At 34.3% G+C, this 25,657-nt stretch overlaps 1 protein-coding gene across 1 annotated transcript in view; it reads left to right on the top strand.

Moving 5' to 3' along the window:
• The window catches only part of KCNH7 (potassium voltage-gated channel subfamily H member 7), a 465,565-nt gene that overhangs the window by 398,559 nt on the left and 41,349 nt on the right, over nucleotides 1-25,657 (top strand). Inside the window, exons 8-9 of the mRNA XM_046659484.1 lie at nucleotides 5,501-5,900; nucleotides 15,202-15,401. Coding sequence (XP_046515440.1) covers nucleotides 5,501-5,900; nucleotides 15,202-15,401 — 600 coding nt within the window. The remainder of the gene's footprint in view (nucleotides 1-5,500; nucleotides 5,901-15,201; nucleotides 15,402-25,657) is intronic.

Here is a 25,657-nt window from a genome sequence, read left to right as displayed (position 1 = left end):
AAACTTAGCAGGCATCCGTATAGAAACTCTGGTCATCTGGTCACTATTCTTTCTGAAGCTGATCTTTACAGCAGCTATTCATTAGTTTGTTGGAAGTAAATTTCTAAAACATCGGACATACTCATCTTCAAATTTAAATAACAAAGCACGTTTTGAAGACCTGTTTGCACATCTGTGTCTACCCATAAAGTAACTCTCTCTCTCTTTACATTGTTCTTGGGAGTTAAAGCATAAGTGCCCATTGGCTTGTATTTGAAGCTGTTGGTCATGCCTCCAAAAATCTGTGATGTGACAAATGAGGGACATAGGATCCCCAGTGGAGTAATTTTTGAACTAAGGAAATAGAAAAACATTCCATCAAAAAAAAATCATTTTGCGTTAAGTTGATCATTTATTCATCATTTGCATGTGATTGATTGATTATGATTTGCTAGAGATGGTATATGGTACAATTTTTGGTTAAATATTTCTCAGATCAAGTTTAATTCCCATTTTAAAAATATAATATCCTTAATTGTTTATTCATGGCAACATTTCCCTACTACTGTTTAGAATCATTTGATGATCAGTTTTCCATGTAACTGTAACTAATGAAAGAGAAAGTGAGTTCAAATCGCAGCAAAATAGAATCTTAATTATAAAATAAAATAAAAGTAAAATCATCTGGACAGTAAAGGCTATTAAATATTAGAGTGAGTTTCCCAGGGATGTTGTAAAATCTCCTTCTCTTCAAAACAAATAGTTTGTGGAGGAATTTGTGAAGTTCAATATGAATAAAGGAAGGATAAGTTAGGTGATTTCCCCAAGGGTTTTTTTACACATGCAAAATGTAGCCCTTTGATTGTATTAGCGAATGTGTCCTTAGAAATATTGAACTAGTGTGACTCAAGCTGAACAAAAGATTAGAACCTAGTTTCAGTACTATTGGGTTTTATTGGGTAAGTAATTCATTAAATAGTGTATACAACTACTGGAGCTTAGAGGGAATTGAAATGAAATCTAAAGCAAAACATGAGTGTGGAGTTATGAAATGTATTCCTCAGTAAGTGTTCCCATTTCCCCACCTGTACCCAAATATTTCTTGACAAACAGGACAGAATGATGGATTAAGTAGAAAGTTTCAGTGACGATTCACTCTATCAACACTAGACAAAACTAAAGATCACGTACTTATATTTCCTCATTTATAAAAGAATAATTCTATCTACTTATCAGAGGCAAAGGTTTTAGGGAGTAAACGTCTGAAATAAAGTATTTTAAATATAAGATTCTTGAAAATGCTTACTAAAAAAAGTAAAATTATTTTTCAAACTTATTTTGAAAAACTCTTGAGATAAGATTTTCTCCAATTGATGAGGCTTTCTCAGCTGAACTGTAGCCAAATTTATTATTCAGTAGAGAGTTGTTTAATACTGCTAAGAAATCACCTATTCTAATTTCTAACCTTCAAAAAGAATTCTATTTACATTAAAAGAGAATGTTGCTTGATCTATTGTAAAAGTCTACTAAAAAAATCACATGGTCTTCTTGAGTCTGGGTCTAATATGTAACATACTCACAAAATTGCAGTTGTTTAGCATACGTATTTTTTAAATAAAGTTTAGTTAAGAAAGTCGTACCTAATAGAGGAAACTAACTTCTACCTCAATCTAAGAAAGTATCTGGGGCTTTAATAAACTCTGGATGTGAATATGTTTTTAAAAAATTGAAATTGGATGATATTCATCAGCCACCCAGAAACTTGAATAATTAAATTTCCAGAGGAAGGGTCCTTCTTTTAAAAAAAATTCTGACAAAGTGTATTAAAAATAAAAGTCTTAAATAAGTAAACTTTCTTTACTGTGGCATTCAGGCAAAAAGAGTCTGAAATATCATTCAGCCACAGTAAAGGAGCCAAGTTCTGAGATGGCATGAGTGTTGGTGAAGTGAAGACTCAACTTGTTAAATTCATTCTGTCTCCTTTGTATAGTTCATGGGCAGACTACAAAACAAAGTACCTTGCTTCAATCTACTGCAAAATGGCTCATCTCTTTCTATATCTTATTTGCCCTCATGATATCTTTGTTTTTCATAATAATAATCACACTACCTCTAGCAAGATTTTATGTTTTTTTGGTCTCTACCAAAAGTAACAATAAACAGACAATATTTTTCTAATACCAGTGAAAATTTCAAGAAGTAACATCTAAGAGAAAATTCTTTACTATTTTTAAAATTGTTGCGATGACTTTAAGGATAGTTTTATTTCTGTTTTCAAAAATTGTAAAAAAATCCACAGAGACAGATTTCCATAATATTTCTGGATATTACATGAAATTAGATATACTGTGAGATAAACATGCATTCTGAAAACATTTACTTAACCAAATTCTGATGTTAACACAATTATATTATAAGGCAGTTGTTGGTCCAATTTTTCTCTTGCAAATAGTACAAAGATAGTCAATTGAACTACACAATCGGCACTAATAGTCCCCAACAAATCAGCAAGGGGAGATTGTTCCTTCTTTAATCCACTCTGAGATTTTGGTGCAATCACTTCTCTCTATTCTGTAATCTGGAGCAAAAGCACCTTAGATCTTTAAAGAGCTATTTAAAGATGAAGAAGAAGAAAACAGTTATTGCAATCCTAAATGTCATCTACAAGATGTGCTGTACACAACTGTAGCTAGGGAAGAATGCCCAGGTGTGTTAGCAGCATCTTGATAACAAGAGAAATAAGGCCAAGTCGTTTGTTACATTGTCAAACTAGCATATGTAGTTATGCTTGGTTGCATGTTACGGAATCACAAGAGAATCACTCTGACCATTGAAGTCATTATTCACTCATCCTTATGATGCAACTGAGAGATCAAACAACTGCTTAATAATCTCTCTCCCTCTGTCTCTCCCTCTGCAATTATTTTGTATAAGTACTGTCAGTTGGGTTGAGAGTTCATCATGTACCATATTTCTTAAGAAATTTTTCCAGAAAAGATGTCATTTGTGTGTTAGTGTATAAATTATATTTATCTGCTTGGAGAAACTTACTGTGATCCAGGTTTTACCTCATTTTGATATAATCCTAGAAAAAAACATCAGAAATTTCTTTGGAGGAGGGCAGAAAGGAGGGTGGCACACATAGCAGATTTGATTCCTTTTCTTTTCATAACATCATTTTTACTCTACTATCTTTGCAGCCGGAAGAGTCCTTAGTACTTATTATCACAATGTTATTAAAACAGCTCGTTTGTTTTGAAGCGTTTCACTTCCTTAACCAAATATCTAGAGATTTTCATTACATTTCATTTATTTTGAGGTCAGAGAGAAATTTTGTTCCAAAGACAAGAAGTTTTAAACAATCATCTGAGTATTTCTGATTTCTCAACGCAAGTAAATAGGTAACAGAGCTAGGAGGAAAAATAAAGACACAACTTAAGCTGTGAAGTGTAGAAATGGAGACACATTGAACCAGGGTAATTCCTGTTTCCAGAGTCTGAGCAGTCAGTGCATCTAGAGGATGTTCTTGTCTTTAAAATCCCTGCCATTTCCTGAGGAGACAGAAAGGCCAGTGTGGAAAAGCCTACATTTGGAATTTTAGATGTCAAAGTAATTCATTTGGAAAATAAGTAAGCTCTATCAACCCACCTCACAATATAAATTCCTGTTTACTGAGAAACAAAAGCATATGGGATATTCAAATAAAAACACAAAGAGCTACCCTTTACTGGGTATTATCTACAACCCTGTAAGGAGACATTATTATGCACAATTACAGATGAAGAAATCGATGCTTTGAGATTAAATAAATAACTTATCCAAGGGGACACACTGGTACAGAAGTAAAATTCAAACATAAATTCACCTGTTCCTTTGTATAGTTCATGGGCAGAGTACAAAGTCTTAGCATATAACTACTAAGATAAAATATTGATAATACAAATAGTGGAACATTTCTCTCAGGGAACCACCTAACACTAACAAACTCTCCATTTATTCATTGAGAAGAGATATACTTTTAATTTTGTGAAGAAAGAAACGCTATTTTCTTTATTTTACCCTGAAAAATAATAACTCAGCATTGGAAACAAAGAAGACTCATCTGTCTACACATTCCCAAATGAGCAAAGTCCAATTGTAAAAAGCACATCTCAACTAAGCAAGTTCCTCTCACTTCTAGAGGATTCCAAAACTAACTGAAAAGTATTCAAGGGAGACTGAGGGATCCCACCTTCCCTTGTGACCACTCTGACACAAGAAAAAGAAAATACCACAACGCTTACTACTAAATTTTAATAAAAAGAGTTTTCTTGATATTTAGTGCTCTTTTCCCACCGAGTCAATATGAATAGATATAGGGTGATAGTTATGCCATGTGCTATTTCTTTAATTAAAATATGTGTTCTTAACTCAGTTGGATGTACTTTGCAAGATAAAAACCAACAATGAGCACATAAAATGACTCAATAATTGATTGGTAAACACCATGTAACTATGGAATAATTATATGCCCTGTGAATTATATAGTACTTATAGTTGACATTATTTAGAAATCCTAAGAAATGAACTTGTAATTTGTACTTATCAGATTTCAAATCCAAACAACCAGTTACGTATCATGTTATTACATAAAAGTGTCCTATCATTAGATACCTGGTCAATAATAATCATACAATTAATTACACATATCGCACCCTAAAGCAAAATACATAATATCTTGGGATATCCAGAAACAATTTATCAATTTAAGCCATTTAGGAAGAAAAAAACGAATTCAAATATAGTGCCTAAGGAATGCATGCAATCATCCAATAATTTTCCCAGTTATCTGCTTGACCAGCTCCTTCTCATTACACAGGTCTTTGTCAGCTCTAATGTCAGCTCCCCAGCATGACCTTCCTCCAGCTTCCTTTCTAATGTGGACCAATCCCAACCCATTCCCCCAAACACCCTCTATCATATCACTCTGTTTTATTATCATCATCACACTTTTCACTCTTTGAAACGATCTTACTATTTGTTTGTTTTAAAAATATCTGTCTCTTTGCAATAAATAGTGGACCTTGTTTCCCTTCAGTAGAGAAGACAGTTTGTCTAGTAAATAACTGTCTCTTTCTATTAGAAAAGTGACTGTCTGTTTGTTCAACCCTATAATCCCAATGTGTGGCACTTCCTAGGCACACCAGCAACACACTGGAGTGTTTGTTGTTGAATGAATGATTCACTGAGTACCCATTATGTGCAAGGCACTTGGTTAGAGCATAAAACTAGACAGATAGAATCTCTGTCCCATGGGCGGTGTTTGTCAAGATATTGAATTAATGTACCACACACTTTCAAAGTATTTTCCAAAGCAGGCGTAAAATTAAAAATAAAAACAAACCTTAATACCTAATTCAAATATACAGTTACCCTCAATGCTACCATATTGTTTTAATCTGTTTCCACCTGCTTTGATTCACAGGAACACACATTGAAATGTTTACCAGCTGTTTCTGACCATGCACGTTTATTTCCACAGACAACAACGTTAATTGGTCTTTTGAAGACAGCTCGACTCCTTCGTCTTGTGCGAGTGGCCCGGAAACTGGATCGATATTCAGAATATGGCGCTGCTGTTCTAATGCTCTTAATGTGCATATTTGCCCTGATTGCTCACTGGCTGGCTTGCATTTGGTATGCAATTGGGAATGTAGAAAGGCCCTACCTGACTGACAAAATTGGATGGTTGGATTCCTTAGGACAACAAATTGGGAAACGTTACAATGACAGTGACTCAAGTTCTGGACCATCCATTAAAGACAAATACGTCACAGCACTTTATTTTACCTTCAGCAGTTTAACCAGTGTAGGATTCGGGAACGTGTCTCCTAACACCAACTCCGAGAAAATATTTTCAATTTGTGTCATGTTGATTGGCTGTAAGTAGATTTCTCTTTTGTTATCTATTAGGATAAAATAATATCACAAAATCGATCACTCTAGAACATTTAGACTAAGGCAAAAAATGTCATAGAAAATTGTGGAGATCATGGGATTACGTATATATGGGTATTATATTCTATCAAATCTGATTCTGTCTGTGAAGGGGAGACAGCAAAGATCTTTCAGGACCTCAGGAGACCACTAGCATGAAACTGGAGTGATATGGGTCTTGGAATTCAGGAATTGAGACTAGCAGTTCACATTTACTGCTGTAAACAAGTGTCTATAATTTATTACCAATGGTTATTTTCTGTTTCAAGCAGAGGTCAGATTAGAATGGGAAAGATTAGCTTATATTACATTACTAGATAGATATATAGTAAATAGATATAGATTGCATATGTATACACAATACATACATATATATGTATTTTGATATACGTAATTTTCCCTGCAATTGACTAAAAATTCCTTTCCCTGTGACATTATGCCAAGGTCTAAGTGATTGCCCTTTGTCCTGTAATGGGGTAATGACATGGACATCGTTTGTAAAGTATATTCTTCGGAATAAGAAAAAAAAGTTCTGTGTTAAACTAAAGATATTTTAATGTTAATATTTTTAAGAAATCACACTGTGGAACCACTAAAGACAATCTTGCTGATAGCAGTCAGCAATTGACAAAAGCATGATGGATCTTTAAAGCTTAAATAAGAGTATTATCCTTAGATTGTGCACATATTTGAGAATAGATCCAGAGTTGATTTTTAAATACTAACATATTGACTAATGAAATGTGCTTAGATAAGCTTAATAAACAAAACTTAAATAGATTCATCCAATTTATTCAGCTTATTTAAAATTTACTTTTCATATACGTGGGTTGGTGTTTTTATTTTGGTGAGATTTGTATAGGCAAATAACATTATATTTCAACAACTCCTGAGATATTCTACAAATTCGGGCTAAGCCTGGGCTATAAACACAGCAGTTGCATTGCACCCAGAAGGAAATGGAAATGAAGCTGACTGGAAAAAAATATAAAAATCCATTCCAGAGAGACTGAATCTGTCAGAGGAAACACAGTCCCAACCGCTCTGTGATTGCAACTGTTAGCAAATACTTTATAGTGATTTTCAATTTTAGTGGCATGGGTAGCAAAGAGAGACAAGGAAAAAAAGTTTGTTCTTAATTACTCAAACATCTGTGTAGAAAAAATATATATGATTTTTTTAAAGAAAACAAAACCAGCATCTTGAAAGTTAGAATTTACAAAAAAGAATTTTTAAAAATGCACTGAAGTTGAACCTGTTCACCATTTAGGAATCCTTACCACCTGTGAGAATTAAGTGATATTCATAGTACTGTTTATCATGTGAGTTATTTTAAATTAAAGAAAACTCAGTACTGTACTTCCTCTATATCCAATCTCTAATCCCTAAATCAAGCGATTATTGACAGTTTTTTTCTTCCTTTTTTCCTATCTCCTTCCTCCCTTCCTTCTCTTTCAAATGTGACACTAGGCTATTTCTATTGATTCTTAAAGAAGAATATTTGTTTCCTGAAGATGAATTTCATATTTTAAGAAAAGAGAAAACACTCTAGCTAATTGGGTAGAGCAAGGTACATCCACATTCCACATAACATGCTTTATTTGAGTAATAGACTTGGTTCTACAAATCTTAATCAATACAGGACTATGTAAAGCTTAATGTCACTCAGAAAAAGGTTATAGACATTCCTGGAGAATTCTGTCATGACCTATTATGCCATAAATAAAGAAAAAAGGTAAAATTAGGATTTGAAAGTTAGCAATAATAAGAATGCCATGAAATTTGCTTAGCCATTTTATGTATATAGGTATATCTATTCATGATATTTCCATTTATATCCAACGGTGTTAGAAAATGATTTGGTTCTCTTTGATTATATTTCTATACCAAGTACATAGTCTTCAGATTTATGAGTGGCCTGATTTAAACTTAAAAATAAAATACAATATCCAAAAATATAATGTAAAATATTGTATATGAACCAATCCTAGTTATAGTCTATTTTGTCTAGTTATCAGGTCAAATTCTCTCATCATCCCTAAACTTCTTTAAATCTAATGCTCATTCTAAAGGAAAAATTTTAGGCCAAGTTGTAGAAAACAAAGCAATCTACCATGTCTCTGACAGCAATATAATTCAAGGAAAATAAAAATTAAACATTAAAAACTGGCATATAACTAAATATGAATAACTCAAATGCCTATAGATACATTTTTAGAAGCTACTATTTGCAAGACAGTTACTAATTGTGCTGCTGAATGTGTACAGAGAATTCATTTTAAAGGTGTACACAATTCAAGATGAAAAATAAAGGAAAATTTTAGTGGTCATTAGATAAGTGTTAATATAAGTTATGATCATATATTTAAATCTATGTGTTCTAACATATACATTTATATTTTTATTCAAGTATTAAAATTGTAGCATACACATTTAATTTCAAAAACAAATAAACCAGTAAATGAAAGCAAATGTATTCCATCTCTGCTTGACAAACGTCTTGGGATCATTTTTTGTTTTTATAGCATGTAAAAAATGTTATTAGATTTCTGCTTCTAGCCATAATGGAGTAACTGGAACCTTACAATACCTCTATAAATTTTTAGAAAAATAATAGAAAATTGAACAAAATATACAAGGCAACTGTTTTCAGACATTGGAAAACAGAAGTAGGGAAATTTGATCCCAGAGAGAAGAAAAATAAACAAGATGGGTCCCATAATACCCTCAGCTTTCTGCATGGAGGCACTTTCTGGATCGTATTGAAAGGAGAAGCAACCTAAACAGATGACAGTGATCTTGCTGAGTTAAGAAAACAAGATCAGAGGTTATGGAGGCTGAGGTGCTAAAATTTGCAAGATAACCAGAGAAGAGGCAGCTATGGTAAAGAAAGCTCCAGAAATCTATTTACGTATTCCTTTGAGTCTGCTGATGAATAGCATCATAAATGCATGAGGCAAAACTCCTCAAGGACTGAAAAATAAATACCAGAAGTACTGTAAGCTGAACAGTTTCCAGAGCTCACGTAGTTTTGGGAGAAATTCAAGTTCTTGTCAGCAGGATGGAAAGCCCTCATTGAATATTGAGCATATTTAATAGAAACCTCAGGAAAAGGTGCCATAGTACTATGGCTAGTCTAGCCCTAACAATGCTTAAAAAGCAAGCCTCAAAAGGAACAAAGCTGATCTACAAGTATTTTAACTGCCTGCAAGAACAATGCATAACATTTCTAAAGGTAGACAAAAAATACACAGCAAAGAGTAATGTTAAATTTGCAATGCCCAGCAGCCATTAAAAAAATAATTAATATGCTATGAAGCAGGGAAATGTAACTCATAAGCAGGAGAAAAACTTTTTTTAAAACTCCTAACTGATAAAGAAGATGTGGTACACACACACACACACACACACACAGGATTATTATTTAGCCATAAAAAAGAAATCTTGCCATTTGCAACAACATGGATGGACCTTGAGGTCATTATGCCAAGTGAAATAAGTCAGAGAAAGACAAACACCATATAATCTCACTTATATGTGGAATCTAAAATGAAAAAATTCTTTTTAAAAACTAAGCTCATAGATACAGGAGACAAATTGATAATTGCCAGAGGCTAAGGTGGGGGGGGGGGGGGGTTGAAATGGGTCAAGGGAATCAAAAGTACAAATTTCCAGTTGTTAAATAAATAAGTCATGGGGATGCAATGTACAACATGGTGACTATAGTTAATAATAATGTATTGCATATTTGAAAGTTACTAAGGGAAAAAATCATAGAAGTTCTCATCATGAGAAAAAAATTCTGTAACTATGGATGATGACAGACGTTAATGAGATTTATTGTCGGGAACATTTTGCAACATATACAAATATCTAATCATTATGTTATACACCTGGAATTAATATAATGTTTTATGTTAATCAGAGCTTAGTGAAGAAATAAAAACCAAAAAACCCAGAACCAGAATTGACAGAGATGATGGAACTAGCAGACAGTCCCAAGGACTTCAACAAATGTGTATGTGGACTCCCAGAAAATGGGGGCTAGAGGGGCAAGGTAGAAAATAAATTTTTTTTAATGGCTGAAAAGTGTCCAAAATTTATAAAAACTATGAAGCACAGATCTAAGAAATTCAGTGAATCTCAAATAGTTTAAACACACACACACACAAAAACACACCAAGGCACATCATAGTCAAATTACTGACAACTAATGATAAAGAGAAAAACTCTTAAAAGCAACCAGAGAGAAAAAAAAAGACACATAAGGTGCAGAGGGAAAACATTAGGTTGATAGCAGATTTCTTATTAGAAACAATGCAAGCTAGAAGACAGTGGAATAAGATCTTTAAGCGCCAAAAGAAAAACAAAATCTGTCAACATAGAAATCTCGGTTCAATTAAACTGTCCTTCAAAAGTGACAGACAAAACCTGACATAATTCATCATAAGCAGATTACAAGAAATTATAAAGTTCGTCAGGTGAAAGGAAAATGATACAAGATGAATCAGTAAAGATATAAAAGACTTGAAGAATACTATCAATTAACTTGATACATAGGCAATTACAGAATATCAGCAGAATTCACATTCTTTTCTAGTGTATATGGAATATTTATCAAGACAGACCATATGCTGGGATAGAAAACAAGTCACCAAGACAGATCATATTCTGGACCAAAAAGAAATGTCAATAAATTCAAAAGTATTAAGTCACACAGAGTATTTCTCTGACTGTAAGAGAAACCAGAAATTAGTAAAAAATAAAAAAAAGAAAAGAAAAAGAAAGATGAAAGAGAGAAAGAACAGTAGATAGATATTTAGAAAGTTTCCAAATATTTGAAATTAAGTAACACACTTCTGAAGAACCTGTGGTTCAAAGAAAAAAATCACATGGAAAATTAGAAAATAGTTTTAACTGAATGAAAATCAAAATAGAATGTATCAAAAATTGTAAGAGGTAGCTAAAACAGTGTTCAGAGGAAAACTTATAGCTTTAAGTGTTTTTATTAAAAAAGAAGAATGAGAGGCTGGCCTGGTGACATAGTAGATAAGTTCGTGTGCTCCACTACAGTGGCCTGGGGTTTGCAGGTTCAGATGCTGGGCATGGACCTATGCACTGCTCATCAAGCCATGCTGTGGCAGTGTACTGCATACAAAATTGAGGGAGATCAGCACGGATGTTAGCTCAGGTACCATCTTCCTCAGGCAAAAAGAGGAAGATTGGCAACAGATGTTAGCTCAGGGCTGATCTTCATCACCAAAAAAAAAAAAAAAAAGGCTGCAGGGCCAGATGTCATTATGATATAAACATGTCCTACTGCACCTGGCATTAAAAAAGAAGAAGAAGAAAGGTCTAAAATCAAAGATCTAAGCTTTCATCTTAAGAAGCTAGTAAAAGACAAGTGAATTAAACCTAATATAAGTAGAAGAAATAATAGAGATAAGAGCAAAAATTAATAAAATAAAAGACATGTAGAGGGTCAGCCCTGTAGCCAAGTAGTTAAGTTCTCGTGCTCCACTTTGGCAGGACGGCCCAGCGTTTCGCGGGTTCAGATCCTGGGCATGGACATGGCACCACTCATTGGGCCATGCTGAGGCAGCATCCCACATGCCACAACTAGAAGGACCCACAAGTAAAAATATACAATTATGTAAAAGAAACCATAAAAAAGCAAACAAACATATAGAGCCAGCCCTGATAGCCTGGTGGTTAAAGTTTGATGCTTTCACCGCTTTGTCAGCCTGGATTCCCTTCCTGGTCATGGAACCATACCATCAGTCTGTCAGTTGCCATGCTGTGGCAGCAGCACACATAAAAAAACTGGAAAGACTTACAACCAGGATATACAACCATGCACTGAGGCTTCGGGGAGGAAAGGGAAAAAATAAAAATAATAAAAATTAAAAACAAGCAAACAATAGAGAAAATTAATGGGAATAAATTCTGGCTCTTTTAAAAGATCAATAAAATTGATAAACCTCCAATTAGACTGAAGAGAGAGAGAGAAGACGTGTTACTAATGTCTTGTGTGAAAGAAAAGATGTAGCTACAAATCCGAAAGACATTGAAAGGATACTAAAGTAATATTATAGATTACTTTGTGATAATAAATATGACAATTTAGACGTAATGGACAAATTCTTTGAATAATACAAATCACCAAAACTGTAACAAATGGAAAAACAACCCAGAGCCATAAAATAAAAATTGATAAATTGAATTTCATCAAAATTAGTAACTTCAACTTTTTAAAGGACTCTGTAAGAAAAGGAACAGGCAAATGGCAGACCAAAAGAAAAAGATTCTCAACATTTAGACCTGAAAAAAAGACTTGTATTGAGAATATATCAAGAATTCTTACAAGCCCCTAATAAGAAGACAACTCAATTTAAAAATGAGCAAAAGATTTAAACACTCATTTTACAAAAGAAGATATATGAATAGCCAATAAGTACATGAAAAGATGTTATTAGTCATCAGGGAAGTGCAAATTAAAAGCCCAATGAGATATTATACTACCACTACAATGGTTAAAACGAAAGACTGATAATACCAAATGTTAGAAAGGTTGTGGAACGACTGATACTCTCATATATTGCTGGTGGGAGTGTAAAATGACACAACTTCAGGAAATAGTGTGGCAGTTTCCTATAAACTCAGCAGTTCCACTCCTAAGTGTTTAAATGGGAAGTGAAAATAAATGCCCACACAAAGACTTGTACACAAATGTTCATGGCAGTTTTATTCATAATAGCCAAAAACTTGAGACAGTGAGATTTCTGTCAACAGAAGAGATAAATAAACTGTGGCAGAGCCACATGATGCAAATCTACTCAGCGACAAAAAAGAACAAATTACTGACACACAAAATAGAATTAATTTCAAAAACATTATGTGAGCAGAAGAAGTCAGACACAAATGAATATGTACGTTATAACTCCATTTATATGAACTCCTAGGAAATGCAAACTAATCTGTAAAGACATAAAGGAGCCCAGTGGTTATCTAGGGTCGCAAATGAGTGGGCAGGTAGTCAAGGAACACAGGAACCTTTTGGGGTGATGGAAATGGTCTATATCTTGATTGTGTTTACAGTAGTGTGTACATTTGCCAAAAATAACAGAACTATATAGTTAAAAGTGCTTCATTTTATTATATGTAAATTGCACATTAGTACAATTTATTTTTTTGTTACAGTTTTTTTAATAGGTAGAAAAGCAAGTGTATTTGTTCTATCAGCATGTTTCAGCTAATACCCAATGACCAACTAAAATTCATTAGTTTGGTGAGCATATCAGATTTTGGATGTGGTATGCTAAAGTTTTAAGACATACCTGTTTTATTTCTATAGTATCTAAACCTAAAGTAAATCATTTTGATGAAATAAGAACTCCCTATGAAGGAAAGCTAAGGAAAATGAGTTGCGGAGAGAAACACCTATCTATAGTCTGCCAACTTGCTTTTGACTCACATTTTACGGCAGATGATGGGCATTAACTAAATAACGTATACAGAATATTAGCATTTTGTGCTTCTCTCTTGCTTACAGCCTTTAGCTCTATTTGCTTCCAAAAAAAAATAAAGGAAAAGAATTCATGCCTTATTATAATTTAAAAAGTCATTAGCATAAAATTTCCTAAGAGGTGTCATTCATGTATTTAACCATGAATTTATCATTTAGATTTTGTCATCTTGTCAATGAGTGGAAATATCTATTTATGACCCAAACTAGTATTTGGTTCATTTTTATGGCAGTATGGGCATAAAACAACAGTATTTATTAAAAACTAAGTAAGAATGTTTTCCCTGACTCTTCTACTAGTAATGTGTTTTAGGTTAAATAACTAGTGTTGATTATGTGCCCTCTGATTAAATCAAGTAAACTTACTCAGTACTAACTAAACTATTTCCTGAGAACATGATAGGTACTTTGGAGACATAACGGCATGCATAAATATTTCCAATACTACAATTAGGAAGAGTAAAATATATTTTTCACTTGAATCTCCTTGGATCATAGAAATCAGTTTCAGGCAAGTGTTGCTAACTCCCTAATAATTAACTATTCATTTACTCGGATTAGGCTTGAGTCTTTTTTCTGTGGAAGATACAAACTAAACAACTTGCCTGTCTTACTGAGAATTGCTGTCTTTCCCACATCCCAGTTCAGCTCCTTACAGATCTCCCAACTTTCATCCCTTTAAATAGATAAAAACAAGGGCCACCCCATTCTCTCAGACATTCTCTTACTTGGGACATCTATAGTAAACAAGATCCACGCTAACCAAGAGACAAAGGTAAGATGGAAAAGAAAGCAGATGACCGAGAAGTTAAGTCATTTTAACACACGCTCAAAGATCAAGATATAGACCATGTATCATGATATGATTTTTGTACAGAGTATAGCATTTTTTTAGGATTATTAGAAACCAATACAAATATAAAAAGAAAGAGAAGACCCTTAAAAAGCTTACGTTAAATAATAACGATTTAGCCCAGGAAGCACTAAAACGGGTATTCTAAGTATTGCCTATATAGCAAGGGTTGTCTTAGCAGTTTCTTTCTTCCCTTAGATGAAAGAACAAAGGCATATTCTATTTTTCTCTACAAAATAAAACTATATTCTCATATTCTAAGCCAGAGATATCTGTTTCTCATGCAGAAATACTATAAAAATCAATTTTAATAGATTAAAAATTGTATAGAAGTAGATACGCTAGGGAAACTCCGAGTTCCTTAAGACAATTTATCCTTCCTAAGCAAATCCAAAGCATTCAAAATAATCTTAAGATTTATAATAGTTTTAATATTACAAGGTTAGGTTTGAGGTTGAGAGGCAGAGCTATGACAATTTAAATATTTACATTTTAACTCCACTTCCGGAAAATGTATCTATGGAACCCCATGACATAACTTCTTATTACACTACAAACAAAATATTTATTACAAATGCCTTTTATCTCTCCTCAACACTCTACATTATAGGTTGATATTGTAAACAATCTGAGTTTTTGCTTTAATTTAGAATCCATGGTGAACTTGGATCTCTTCCCTCTCCAGATATATCATCAAAATTATAAAATTTAAAACAGTATTGGCTAAACTTCTTTTCTCCCCATAGGCCAATGGTAAATCATCACAACTGGATTGAGATAATCAAAAATCTAATACTTGAGATTCTGACAAGATATAATATGCCCAAGTGCAGTCTTCCCCCATAACTTTGTTTTTTATCCAATCCAGCACTAATGTATGCAAGCATTTTTGGGAATGTATCTGCAATTATCCAAAGACTATACTCGGGAACTGCCAGGTACCACATGCAGATGCTGCGAGTAAAAGAGTTCATTCGCTTTCACCAAATCCCCAACCCTCTGAGACAACGGCTTGAAGAATATTTTCAGCACGCGTGGACTTACACCAATGGCATTGACATGAACATGGTATGTATTTATGTTTTCCAAAACGGAAGCACCTCAGGCATTATAGCTACAGCCAAAATGGAAAAGCCAGTCTCACCAGCTTTGAACCCCCTGCTTTTGTTTTCCTCTCTCGGATGTTTATTTTCTCCCCTGGAGATAGTCTCTCATTCTCAATTCATGGCATTGCATGGTGCTGTATCTAGTTATACTGTGTGGCAAAGGCATTATAACATGATGCAAACTGATATAACTGTGTGTGGTAGAGTTCTCACTTCTGATTAGAGAGAGCTTTGCTAAGCTGGGACTTGGGCTCTCACCACATGGTCTAGCTGCCAGCACCCATATAAACACTAGGACCCATGTGCAGTAAGATTTGGCAAGTAAACAGCAACAAGTATGGTGCCCCCAAACAGAAATCTTTAAAAAATAGGACGTTTTGAGGGTCTGTAGGAGAGGTTAGGGAGTTTAAGTATGTCATAAACATTGTATGATAGGAAGTTTCATGTTTTTGTTAAGGACTATTTTTGTATATTTTAGACAATTAACTATGTGCCCTTTTACTGTACCTGGTTTAATGCATCTTTCCTTTCAAGGGGGAAATATGGATTCCTTCGTAACTTTTAAGCAAATTCAACATCCACAATCACTTTTCATAACCCTTCCCTACTCCACCAATGATCACAAATCAACACAATTCATAACTTTACTGTGTTCCAAATAGCTCTTCTTATTATTAGGAGAATTGCACACATTCTTTTGACCTAGTTCTTTCACTGTATAGATTGATTACTAAAGATAAATTATATGATAAATACAAATTCTGTGGAGTATCATAGACCTATTAAAAATATGGTGCCCTCCCATCTAGCTACTCCTCCACTGGGCAAGGACCCTGTTTCTAAGAATTCCTCAGAAAATAAAATCATTCACATTTAATGACATCAACAGCATAATACAAATGTTTGCATAAGTGAGCCTGTTCAATTTAAATTGACATATTTTATTTGACCAATAACATTCTAACAAAAAAACAAAGGTTCAAAATTAGCAGCCAAGGTGCAGAAAGCATTGCAACTATTGACCAATTTGAAAGATATATTTAGATATGGATAAGTTTATCATAGCTGTGTATTATTTACTTGACTGAGAAGTAAGGGCATGCCATTGTAAAAATTTTAATTTGAAGAGCTAATCAATTAGCACATTTCAGATAAAACCACAACTGAATTCCATGAGTTATACATAATTATCCCAATGTTACTCCTGAAAATTCATTTGATAAATTGATCTCACCAAGGTAACACTTTAATCTCACAGGAAAGCACCTGCAAATTGATCCCTTTTATATATTTCCATCTGTATTATTGCTTTAAAAAGATATAAACATTCGGCAACTATTGGGGATTCTCTAATGCTGGGTTGGTGGAAGCAGTGTCAAGAATTTTTAATCAAAACACGTATCACTCAATTTTGTTGTTCCGTACCGCTACGTTATTTCAATAACAGTAGTAAAACAATTATTTATTGTACCTCCCTTCTCCATATAACTCTAGTTTTATGAGCATTTTTTGTGATAAAGTCTATTTTGTGACAACTATTTACCTTTCATTGTTTGACTCTATTACCTATGAATATGGTTTATATACCACTTGCCTATTTACAATGTACTTATGAAAGATTTATCTCTTTCCTGTCTGCTTCACACCTTAATACATGGAATCACAACACCCACCGGTAAGAACAGGAGGTATTTATATCCAATTTAATTCTCGTGTAAATTGTGGAGAACACCCTTGTTATCTGTCAGGTTTAGAGCTTGTTAAATGATTTCCAATGTTAGTTCTGATCTTTTTTGCATGATGTAGCAAGGAATTACAAAGCAAGAAACTGGGGAAGATAACCTGGCAGAGGCCAAGTACAGAATAGAAGTCCTTAACTTGAACAATGACTTGACCTCTAATAATATTTATATACAATTTCCCTGTTCCCACAAAAAGTCACTTATCTGCCCCTTCCTCCACTCTGGCAAAGGTTATGGGTATACGGTTTGCATTAGATAATTGTCATAAAGAAAATGTCATTCTCTTTCATCCTCCTCTATTTTCATGATGTAGGTGCTTTTCTTTCCTCTCATCTGCATGCCTGTGTTACATGATCCTGGAGTGTGTGAGCTCTAAACCATGTGCCACTGAGTCTTGCATGTGGTTTTGAGAGCTTGACTTTGCACGAACTTCTTGTTTGTACACAGTGTCTACATTTCTCATCTTGTGACTGCAAAGTGAGTAAAAAATCAAAGTGCAAGATAACTCTGAAAACTCAGCAAATGGAAGATGCTTGCTTATTAAGCACAATGTGCAAAACAAAACAAAAGTTGATTAGAGAAAAGCAACTGTACTCAAACTATTGAGAGGTAAAAAAAAAAAATTCAAAGTGGATTTTTTTTTACCTCCAAAACCACATTGTTAAAATCCCTGTGTCTTGTTAGTTTATTGTTAACTAAACGGTAATTTCATAATAATTTAAAGTGATTTAAATTTATGTATTGTGGTACATAAAAGTACATCAAACTGTTGTATTTTACATCAGCATTCCACGTTATTCCATTTAAGTATAACCTTAAATATAATTTCTCATGAAACATTTCAGGTCATTTTTACTGTTCAACCATGTCCAAATGAGGTGCAAGATTTCCAATCACACTGTATTAATTGATCTAAAATTATTTTTCATAACCCAAAACATTTGATTCCTTGATAGATCACAAAACGTAGGAAAGATTTGTCCTAAAATGTGCAGCCGTATTTCTTAGTCCCTAAATCGTTTGCTTTTTATGAAACAGCTATTGTCAGAATGTTTCAGAACCAAAAGCATTCTGGGACCACTTATGGGTTCCCCTTCAGTTGAACCAAATTGTTCACAGTGCAAAAGAAAAAGGGTTAGGATAATGAAGCTAGTGAATGGAAAGTTATTTTGCATCTGATGTCAGGCTTAGGAATAGTAAAAGTTACTTCAAAATATCTATAGTTCAATTCTGAAAGAACTTTGCCCTCCTACTTCCAGAAATTTACCTAATTAGGAAGGAGGAGATACTTTCTCAGATTAGGACTGAATCTCAAGGAATTTCCCCAAATCAAAGCTATCTTCTGACCCAATTGGAAACTTTCGGACATTATCTAACGTTGATTATAGTTACAACATTGCTAAGAACCAGAAATCATGTTCCATGTCAGTGTAGAATCAAGTTTCTTCACATCACACGCAAGAGCCCGGCTTGAATGAAGAAGAGTCCCAATATACACCACTCTGGATGGAGATAAATAAATAATTTATAACAGAAATCACCCCATAATCTAAAATTATATTGGCATGGAAGAAAAGCCTTTAGGAACATTTAATGAAGAATTTTCTTCCTTACGTAAAAATGCCACCCCAGTAATACCTGAATAATATAAAAAGATATGGAATAGGAATTCGGAAGACCCAAGTACTAGCTCTCAATCTGCCACTAATCTTGAGCAAGTCACTTAACCTTTCTGCAATTTCATTAAAATTGTCATTTTCAAATAGTTGTAAAGCACCAGGACTCAAATATGCCAAATGTGTAAAACAATTCTTATTGGAGCTTCTCTCTTTGGAGATGGAGATTCTAACCTATCTGCTGCCCACTCTCTTGCTCCCTGTGGTGAGCCTCTGAGCCGCCTTTGTAGAACATTTGCTTCTGCATTGGGTATTATTCAAAAACCACTGGACTAGGTGGGTGGTAGATTGTTGATGGCAGAGAATGGAGGGGAACCATTTCAGGTAAAAACAGGGACAAGAGTAGAGGGTAGTATGTGGGAGAGTGCAAGGAGAATGAAGACCGGGAATACACAAGCAGTATTGTTTAATTCATTTTAGGAAGAAAAAGGAACAACTGAATACTTTTTTTAGCCTGAGGTATTAATGGAGAAAATTTTGAGAGACAGACATAGAAAGGATTTGGAATAAGAACCTAGGAAGAGGGATAAATTGTTCAGCAGAATAGAGAGACAAGTTTTCCTTAAAGACAGGCAGGAAAGAAAAGAGAGGATGAAGGCGTTGACCTTGAGGAGCAAAGGAGAAAAGTTGATGGCACTTACACTACATGGTTCATTCTTCTTGGTCAAGCAGAGACTAGATGAAGTCCTCAGAGAGGAGGAGATGTGGGACAGGAGCTGAGTTGAAGAGGTGGAGAATTTTTAGAGATTTCAATCGAGAGTCAACCTAGGAGGCTAAAAATGCTTAGAATCACAGCAGGACTCTGAATGACAAAGCACACATTTATATCAACCCAACGAACAAAGCCAATCAAAGTGGAAAAGAAAATAATGAAGAATGGCATATTGTTTAGTAGAAATTCTTACTTCTTGGGGCTGATATGATTTTTAAAGAGCATTTTAATGAACATATGATTTCCCTTTCTTCCATGACTCTTTTCCAGCCACTCTGTTGTCTGTCAGAGTAGCCTAACTCTAACTACCGACCTTAAATACTAACCACCTGCTACTATTACTTACTACTAACAGCTATCTACTTAACTACTAACTACTAATACTGACCCTATATCTGCATCTACAATCTAACTTTACTCCATTAAAAACTTTGCTGCACCCATTCTCTACACTTATTCAAATGACTTCATCTGTGCCAGATATTCACATTCAAACCGACTGTACCCGTGGACTGTTTTGATAGACCCTAGTGAAATCTGCTGATGAGCTCTTTCAGTTATGTACAATTCAGCAACTAGATAACAACAATCCTTGTGACATTAAACTCCATCAGAAATAAAAAGCAAAATTTACATAGCTTGTCTTCACCATATTGCTTTTATCCCCCTTACCTTTTTCTCATGATCATTTATAGATTGAATTGATAAATATGATCAATGAAAAAACTTTGATTAGAGTCACAGAACTATAATAAAATGATTAAAAATATAATGCCCTTATATCTGGCTATGCCTCCACTGGGCAGTGATCCTGTTCTAAGAATTCTTCAGAAAATAAAATCTTTCACGTTTAAAGATATCAGCAGTGTAATACAATTTTTGTTTAGGTGAGCCTGTACAATTCAGATTGATATTTCTTGTTTGACCAGTAATATTCTAACAAAAAAACTCTACGTTCAAAATTAGTAGTCAAGGTGCAGAAAGCATTGCAAATATTGCTTAGTTTGAAAGCATATGCCCATTCTCTACACTTGGGTCCAAAGTGCCTAACAAATAAATCCACACATTTACAAAGGGGGCATAGAGATTGGCAATAACCTGCATTTAAATGATAATGACCCTCAGGACTGGTGACATCTTTTAGTTTTCTGTAAAGACATACCTAGTTACCATTCAGAAGTTGAGTTAAAATAATTGTCGTCTACAGTGCCCTTTAAAAGATATTGTCATCTGCATGCTGATTAGTTGACAGAAATTGTCTGGCTCCACAGAAACTGGGTAGGTAGTAAAATTTTGCACTAGCAAGAAATCCATTAACATACATACTTGCCTGCTGTAACCAGAGCCTGAACAACAGGTGCTTAAGCAAGGGCAAGGCATACACTCTTATTTTTCACCAAAGCTATTTGCCCTAAAGTCTCAAAAATACCACAGAGAACGATGAATACCATCTGGAGCCCCCTGACATGAAGAATATCAAGCTTAAGATAGGCATCTGGTATTTTCACGTCACAAATGGTATGTACTCAATCATGTTTCACAAATGATGATGGTCACTTTATCCCAGTCTCCAACCATCATTGAGAAGGACTTAGAGCTGGCACCATGCTGCTTACGTACAAAGCAAGTTCTCATCAACAGTGGGATCTGATCTTTAGTAGTTCCTGAGCCAAGAAAAACAGTGACAGCATGGCCTGGGGCTTTACACATGAAAGACAGTCATTGCAGAAATACCATGCTGAGGCAATGAATATATTTCTGTGCTTCAGTTTTTCCATTTATTAATAGTGCTCCTTTTCTTTTTTAAGGACAGTGAAAATTATGTCTCAGATTGTTTTTTAACTTTTTAAAATAACAGTACTATTCAAAGAGGACTCTAGGGTACAATTTCTTATGTTGAAGGGAGTGAGGTGTTCCCAAATGCTTTCTTTGGAGTGTTAGGAGCACAGAGTAGTTTTTTTTAATGAATTAATTTATTCTTTATTGCAGTAATATTGGATTATAACATTATATAACTTTCAGGTGTACATAGTAATATATTTCAAATTCTGTGTAGATTACATCATGTTCACCACCCAAAAACTAATTACGATTCATCACCATACATGTGTGTCTAAACACCCTTTTCACCCTCCTCCTTCTCCCCTTCCCCTCTGGTAACCACCAATCCAATCTCTGTTGCTATGTGTTTGTTTGTCATTGTTTTTATCTTCTACTTGTGAGTGAGATTATATGGTACTTGACTTTCTCCCTCTGACTTATTTCACTTAGCATAATATACCCTCAAGGTCCATCCATGTTGTCATGAATGGCTGGATTTCATCATTTCTTATGGCTGAGTAGTATTCCATTGTGTATATATGCCACATCTTCTTTACCCGTTCATCCCTTGATGGGCACCTAGGTTGCTTCCAAGTCTTGGCTATTGTGAATAATGCTGCAATGAATATAGGTGTGCATGTATCTTTATGCATTTGTGTCTTCAAGTTCTTTGGATAAATACCCAGCAGTGGAATAGCTGGATCATATGGTAGATCTATTTTTAATTTTCTGAAGATACTCCATACTGCTTTCCATAGTGGCTGCACCAGTTTGCACTCCCACCAGTAGTATACAAGCATTCCCTTCTCTCCACATCTTCTCTAACACTTGTTGTTTCCTGTCTTGTTAATTATAGACATTCTGACGGGAGTGAGGTGATATCTCATTGTAGTTTTGATTTGCACTTCCCTGATAGCTAATGATGTTGAACACATTTTCATGTGCCTGTTAGCCATCCATATATCTTCTTTGGAGAAATCTCTGTTCAGGTCTTTTGCCCATTTTTTAATTGGGTTCTTGGTTTTTTTGTTGTTGAGACATATGAGTTCTTTGAATATTTTGGATATTAACCCCTTATCTGATATATGGTTTGCAAATATCTTCTCCCAATTGTTAGGTTGTCTTTTCATTTTGTTGATGGTTTCCTTTGCTGTGCAGAAGCTTTTTAGTTTGCTGTAGCCCCAGTTGTTCATTTTTTCTTTTGTTTCCCTTGTCCAATCAGACATGGTACTTGAAAATATGCTGCTAAGACCGATGTCAAAGAGCATACTGTCTATGTTTTCTTCTAGAAGTTTCATGTCTTACATTCAAGCCTTTAATCCATTTTGAGTTGATTTTTGTGCATGGTGTAAGGGAATGGTCTACTTTCATTCTTTTGCATGTGGCTGTCCAGTTTTCCCAGCACCATTTATTGAAGAGACTCTCCTTTCTCCATCATATGCTCTTGGCTCCCTTGTCGAATAGTAGCTGTCCATAAATGTGTGGGTTTATTTCTGGGCTCTCGATTCTGTTCCATTAATCTGTGTGTCTGTTTTTGTGCCAGTACCATGTTGTTTTGGTTACTATGGCTTTGTGGTATATTTTGAAATCAGGGAGTGTGATACCTCCAGCTTTGTTCTTTTTCCTCAGGATTCCTTTGGATATTTGGGGTCATTTGTTGTTCCATATAAATTTTAGGATTCTTTATTCTATTTCTGTGAAAAATGTTGTTTGAACTTTGATAGGGATTGCATTGAATCTATAGATTGCTTTGGGAAGTATAGACATTTTAACTGTGTTAATTCTTCCGATCCAAGAGCACAGAATATCTTTCTATTTCTTTGTGTCTTCTTCAATTTCTTTCAACAATGTTTTATAGTTTTTGATATACAGAACTTTCCCCTCTTTGGTTAAGTTTATTCCTAGGTATTTTATTCTTTTTGTTGCAATTGGAAATGGGATTGTATTCTTATTTCTCTTTCTGCTACTTCGTTGTTAGTGTATAGAAATACAACCAATTTTTGTATGTCGATTTTGTATCCTGCGACTTGACTGTATTCATTGATTGTTTCTAGAAGTTTTTTAATGGATTCTTTAGGATTTTCTATATATAAAATCATATCATCTGCAAGAGTGACAGTTTCACTTCTTCTTTTCCAATCTGGATCTCTTTTATTTCTTTTTCTTGCCTGATTGCTCTGGCTAGGACTTCCAATATTATGTTAAATAAGAGTGGTGAAAATGAGCATGCTCATCTGGTTCCTGTTCTTAGAGGAATAGTTTTCAGTTTTTCTCCATTGAGAATGATATCAGCTGTGGGCTTGCCATATATGGCCTTTGTTATGTTGAGGTATTTTCCTTCTATACCCATTTTATTTAGAGTTTTTATCATAAATGGGTGCTGTATCTTGTCAAATGCATTCTCTGCATCAGTTGAGATGATCATGTGATTTTTATTATTCATTTTGTTAATGTGGTGTATCATGTTGATAGCTTTGTGGATGTTGAATCATCCCTGCATCCCTGGAATGAAACTTACTTCATCATGGTGTATGATCTTTTTAATGTATTGTTGTATTCGATTTGCTAGTATTTTGTTGAGGATTTTTGCATTGATGTTCATCAGTGGTATTGGCCTGTAATTTTGTTTTTTTTGCGTTGTCCTTATCAGGTTTTGGTATCAGGATAATTTTGGCTTTGTAGAATGAGTTAGGCAGCCTCCCCTCTTCTTCCATTTTTTGGAACCGTTTGAGAAGGATACCCCTCTTTGAATGTTTGATAGAATTCACCAGGGAAGTCAACTGGTCCTGAATTTTTATTCTTGGGGAGGTTTTTGATTGCTGTTTCAATCTCCTTATTGGTAATCAGTCTATTCAACTTCTCTACTTCTTCTTGGCCCAGTTTTGGAAGGTTGTGTGTTTCTAAGAATTTATCCATTTCTTCTAGATTATCCAATTTGTTGGTGTGCAGCATTTCATAGTATTCTCTTATAATCTTTTATGTTTCTGAGGTGTCCATTGTAATTTCTCCTCTCCATTTCTGATTTTATTTATTTGAGCCTTCTCTCTTTTTTCCTTAGTAAGTCTAGTCAAAGGCTTGTCAATTTTGTTTATCTTTTCAAAGAACCAGCTCTTGATTTCATTAATTTTTTCTACTGTTTTTTAAGTCTCTATTTCTTTTATTTCTGCTCTGATTTTTATCATTTCCTTCCTTCTGCTGATTTTGGGCTTTGTTTCTTCTTCTTTTCCCAGTTCCTTTAGATGTGCTGTTAGATTGTTTATTTGGGATTTTTCTTGTTTGTTGAGGAAGGCCTGAATTGCTATAAACTTCTCTCTTAGAACCGCTTTTGCTGTATCCCATAGATCTCCTTTGCTTTCTTCATTGACCCAATTGTTGTTCAGCATTTGTTTAATCTCCACATTTTTGTGACTTTCTGATTTTCTTTCTATAGTTGATTTGTAGTTTCATACCTTTGTGGTCAGAAAAGATGCATGGCATTATTTTGATCTTCTTAAATTTATTGAGACTTGTTTTGTGGCCTAATATGTGATCAATCCTGGAGAATGTTCCATGTGCATTTGAAAAGAATGTGTATTCTGCAGTTTTGTAATGGAATGTTCTATATGTATCTACTAGGTCCTTCTGATTGAATATGTCATTTAAGGCCATGGTTTCCTTATTGATCTTCGGTTTGCATGATCTATCCACTGGTGTAAGTGGAGTGTTAATATCCCCTACTATTATTGTGTTACTGTCTATTTCTCCTTTTATGTCTGTTAATAATTGCTTTATATATTTAGGTGCTCTTATGTTGGGTGCATAGAAATTTACAAGTGTTATATCCTCTTGTTGGATTGTTCCCTTTATCATTATGTAATGCCCTTCTTGGTCTCTTGTTACAGTTTTTGTTTTAAAGTCTATTTTGTCTCATAGAAGTATTGCTACCCCCGCTTTCTTTTCTTTTCTATTTGCATGGAGTATCTTTTTCCATCCTTTCACTTTCAGTTTGTGAGTATCTTTAGGACTGAAGTGTGTCTCTTGTGTGCAGCATATATATGGGTCTTGGTTTTTTATCTAATCCACCACCCTATGCCTTTTGATTGGAGTATTTAGTCCATCTACATTTAAAGTAGCTATTGATAAATATGTATTTATTGCCATTTTGTTACTTTTATTTTTCTGAGTGTTTTAGTAGTTCTTCTCTGTTCCTTTCTTTTTCTCTTGCTCTCTTCCCTTGTGGCTTTTGACTTTCTTTATTAATATGTTTCATTTCTTTCCTCTTACTTAT

This window comes from Equus quagga, chromosome 4, assembly GCF_021613505.1.
Source record: "Equus quagga isolate Etosha38 chromosome 4, UCLA_HA_Equagga_1.0, whole genome shotgun sequence".
Taxonomy (NCBI): Eukaryota; Metazoa; Chordata; class Mammalia; order Perissodactyla; family Equidae; genus Equus; species Equus quagga.
This window is presented reverse-complemented; position numbering and strand designations above follow the sequence as displayed.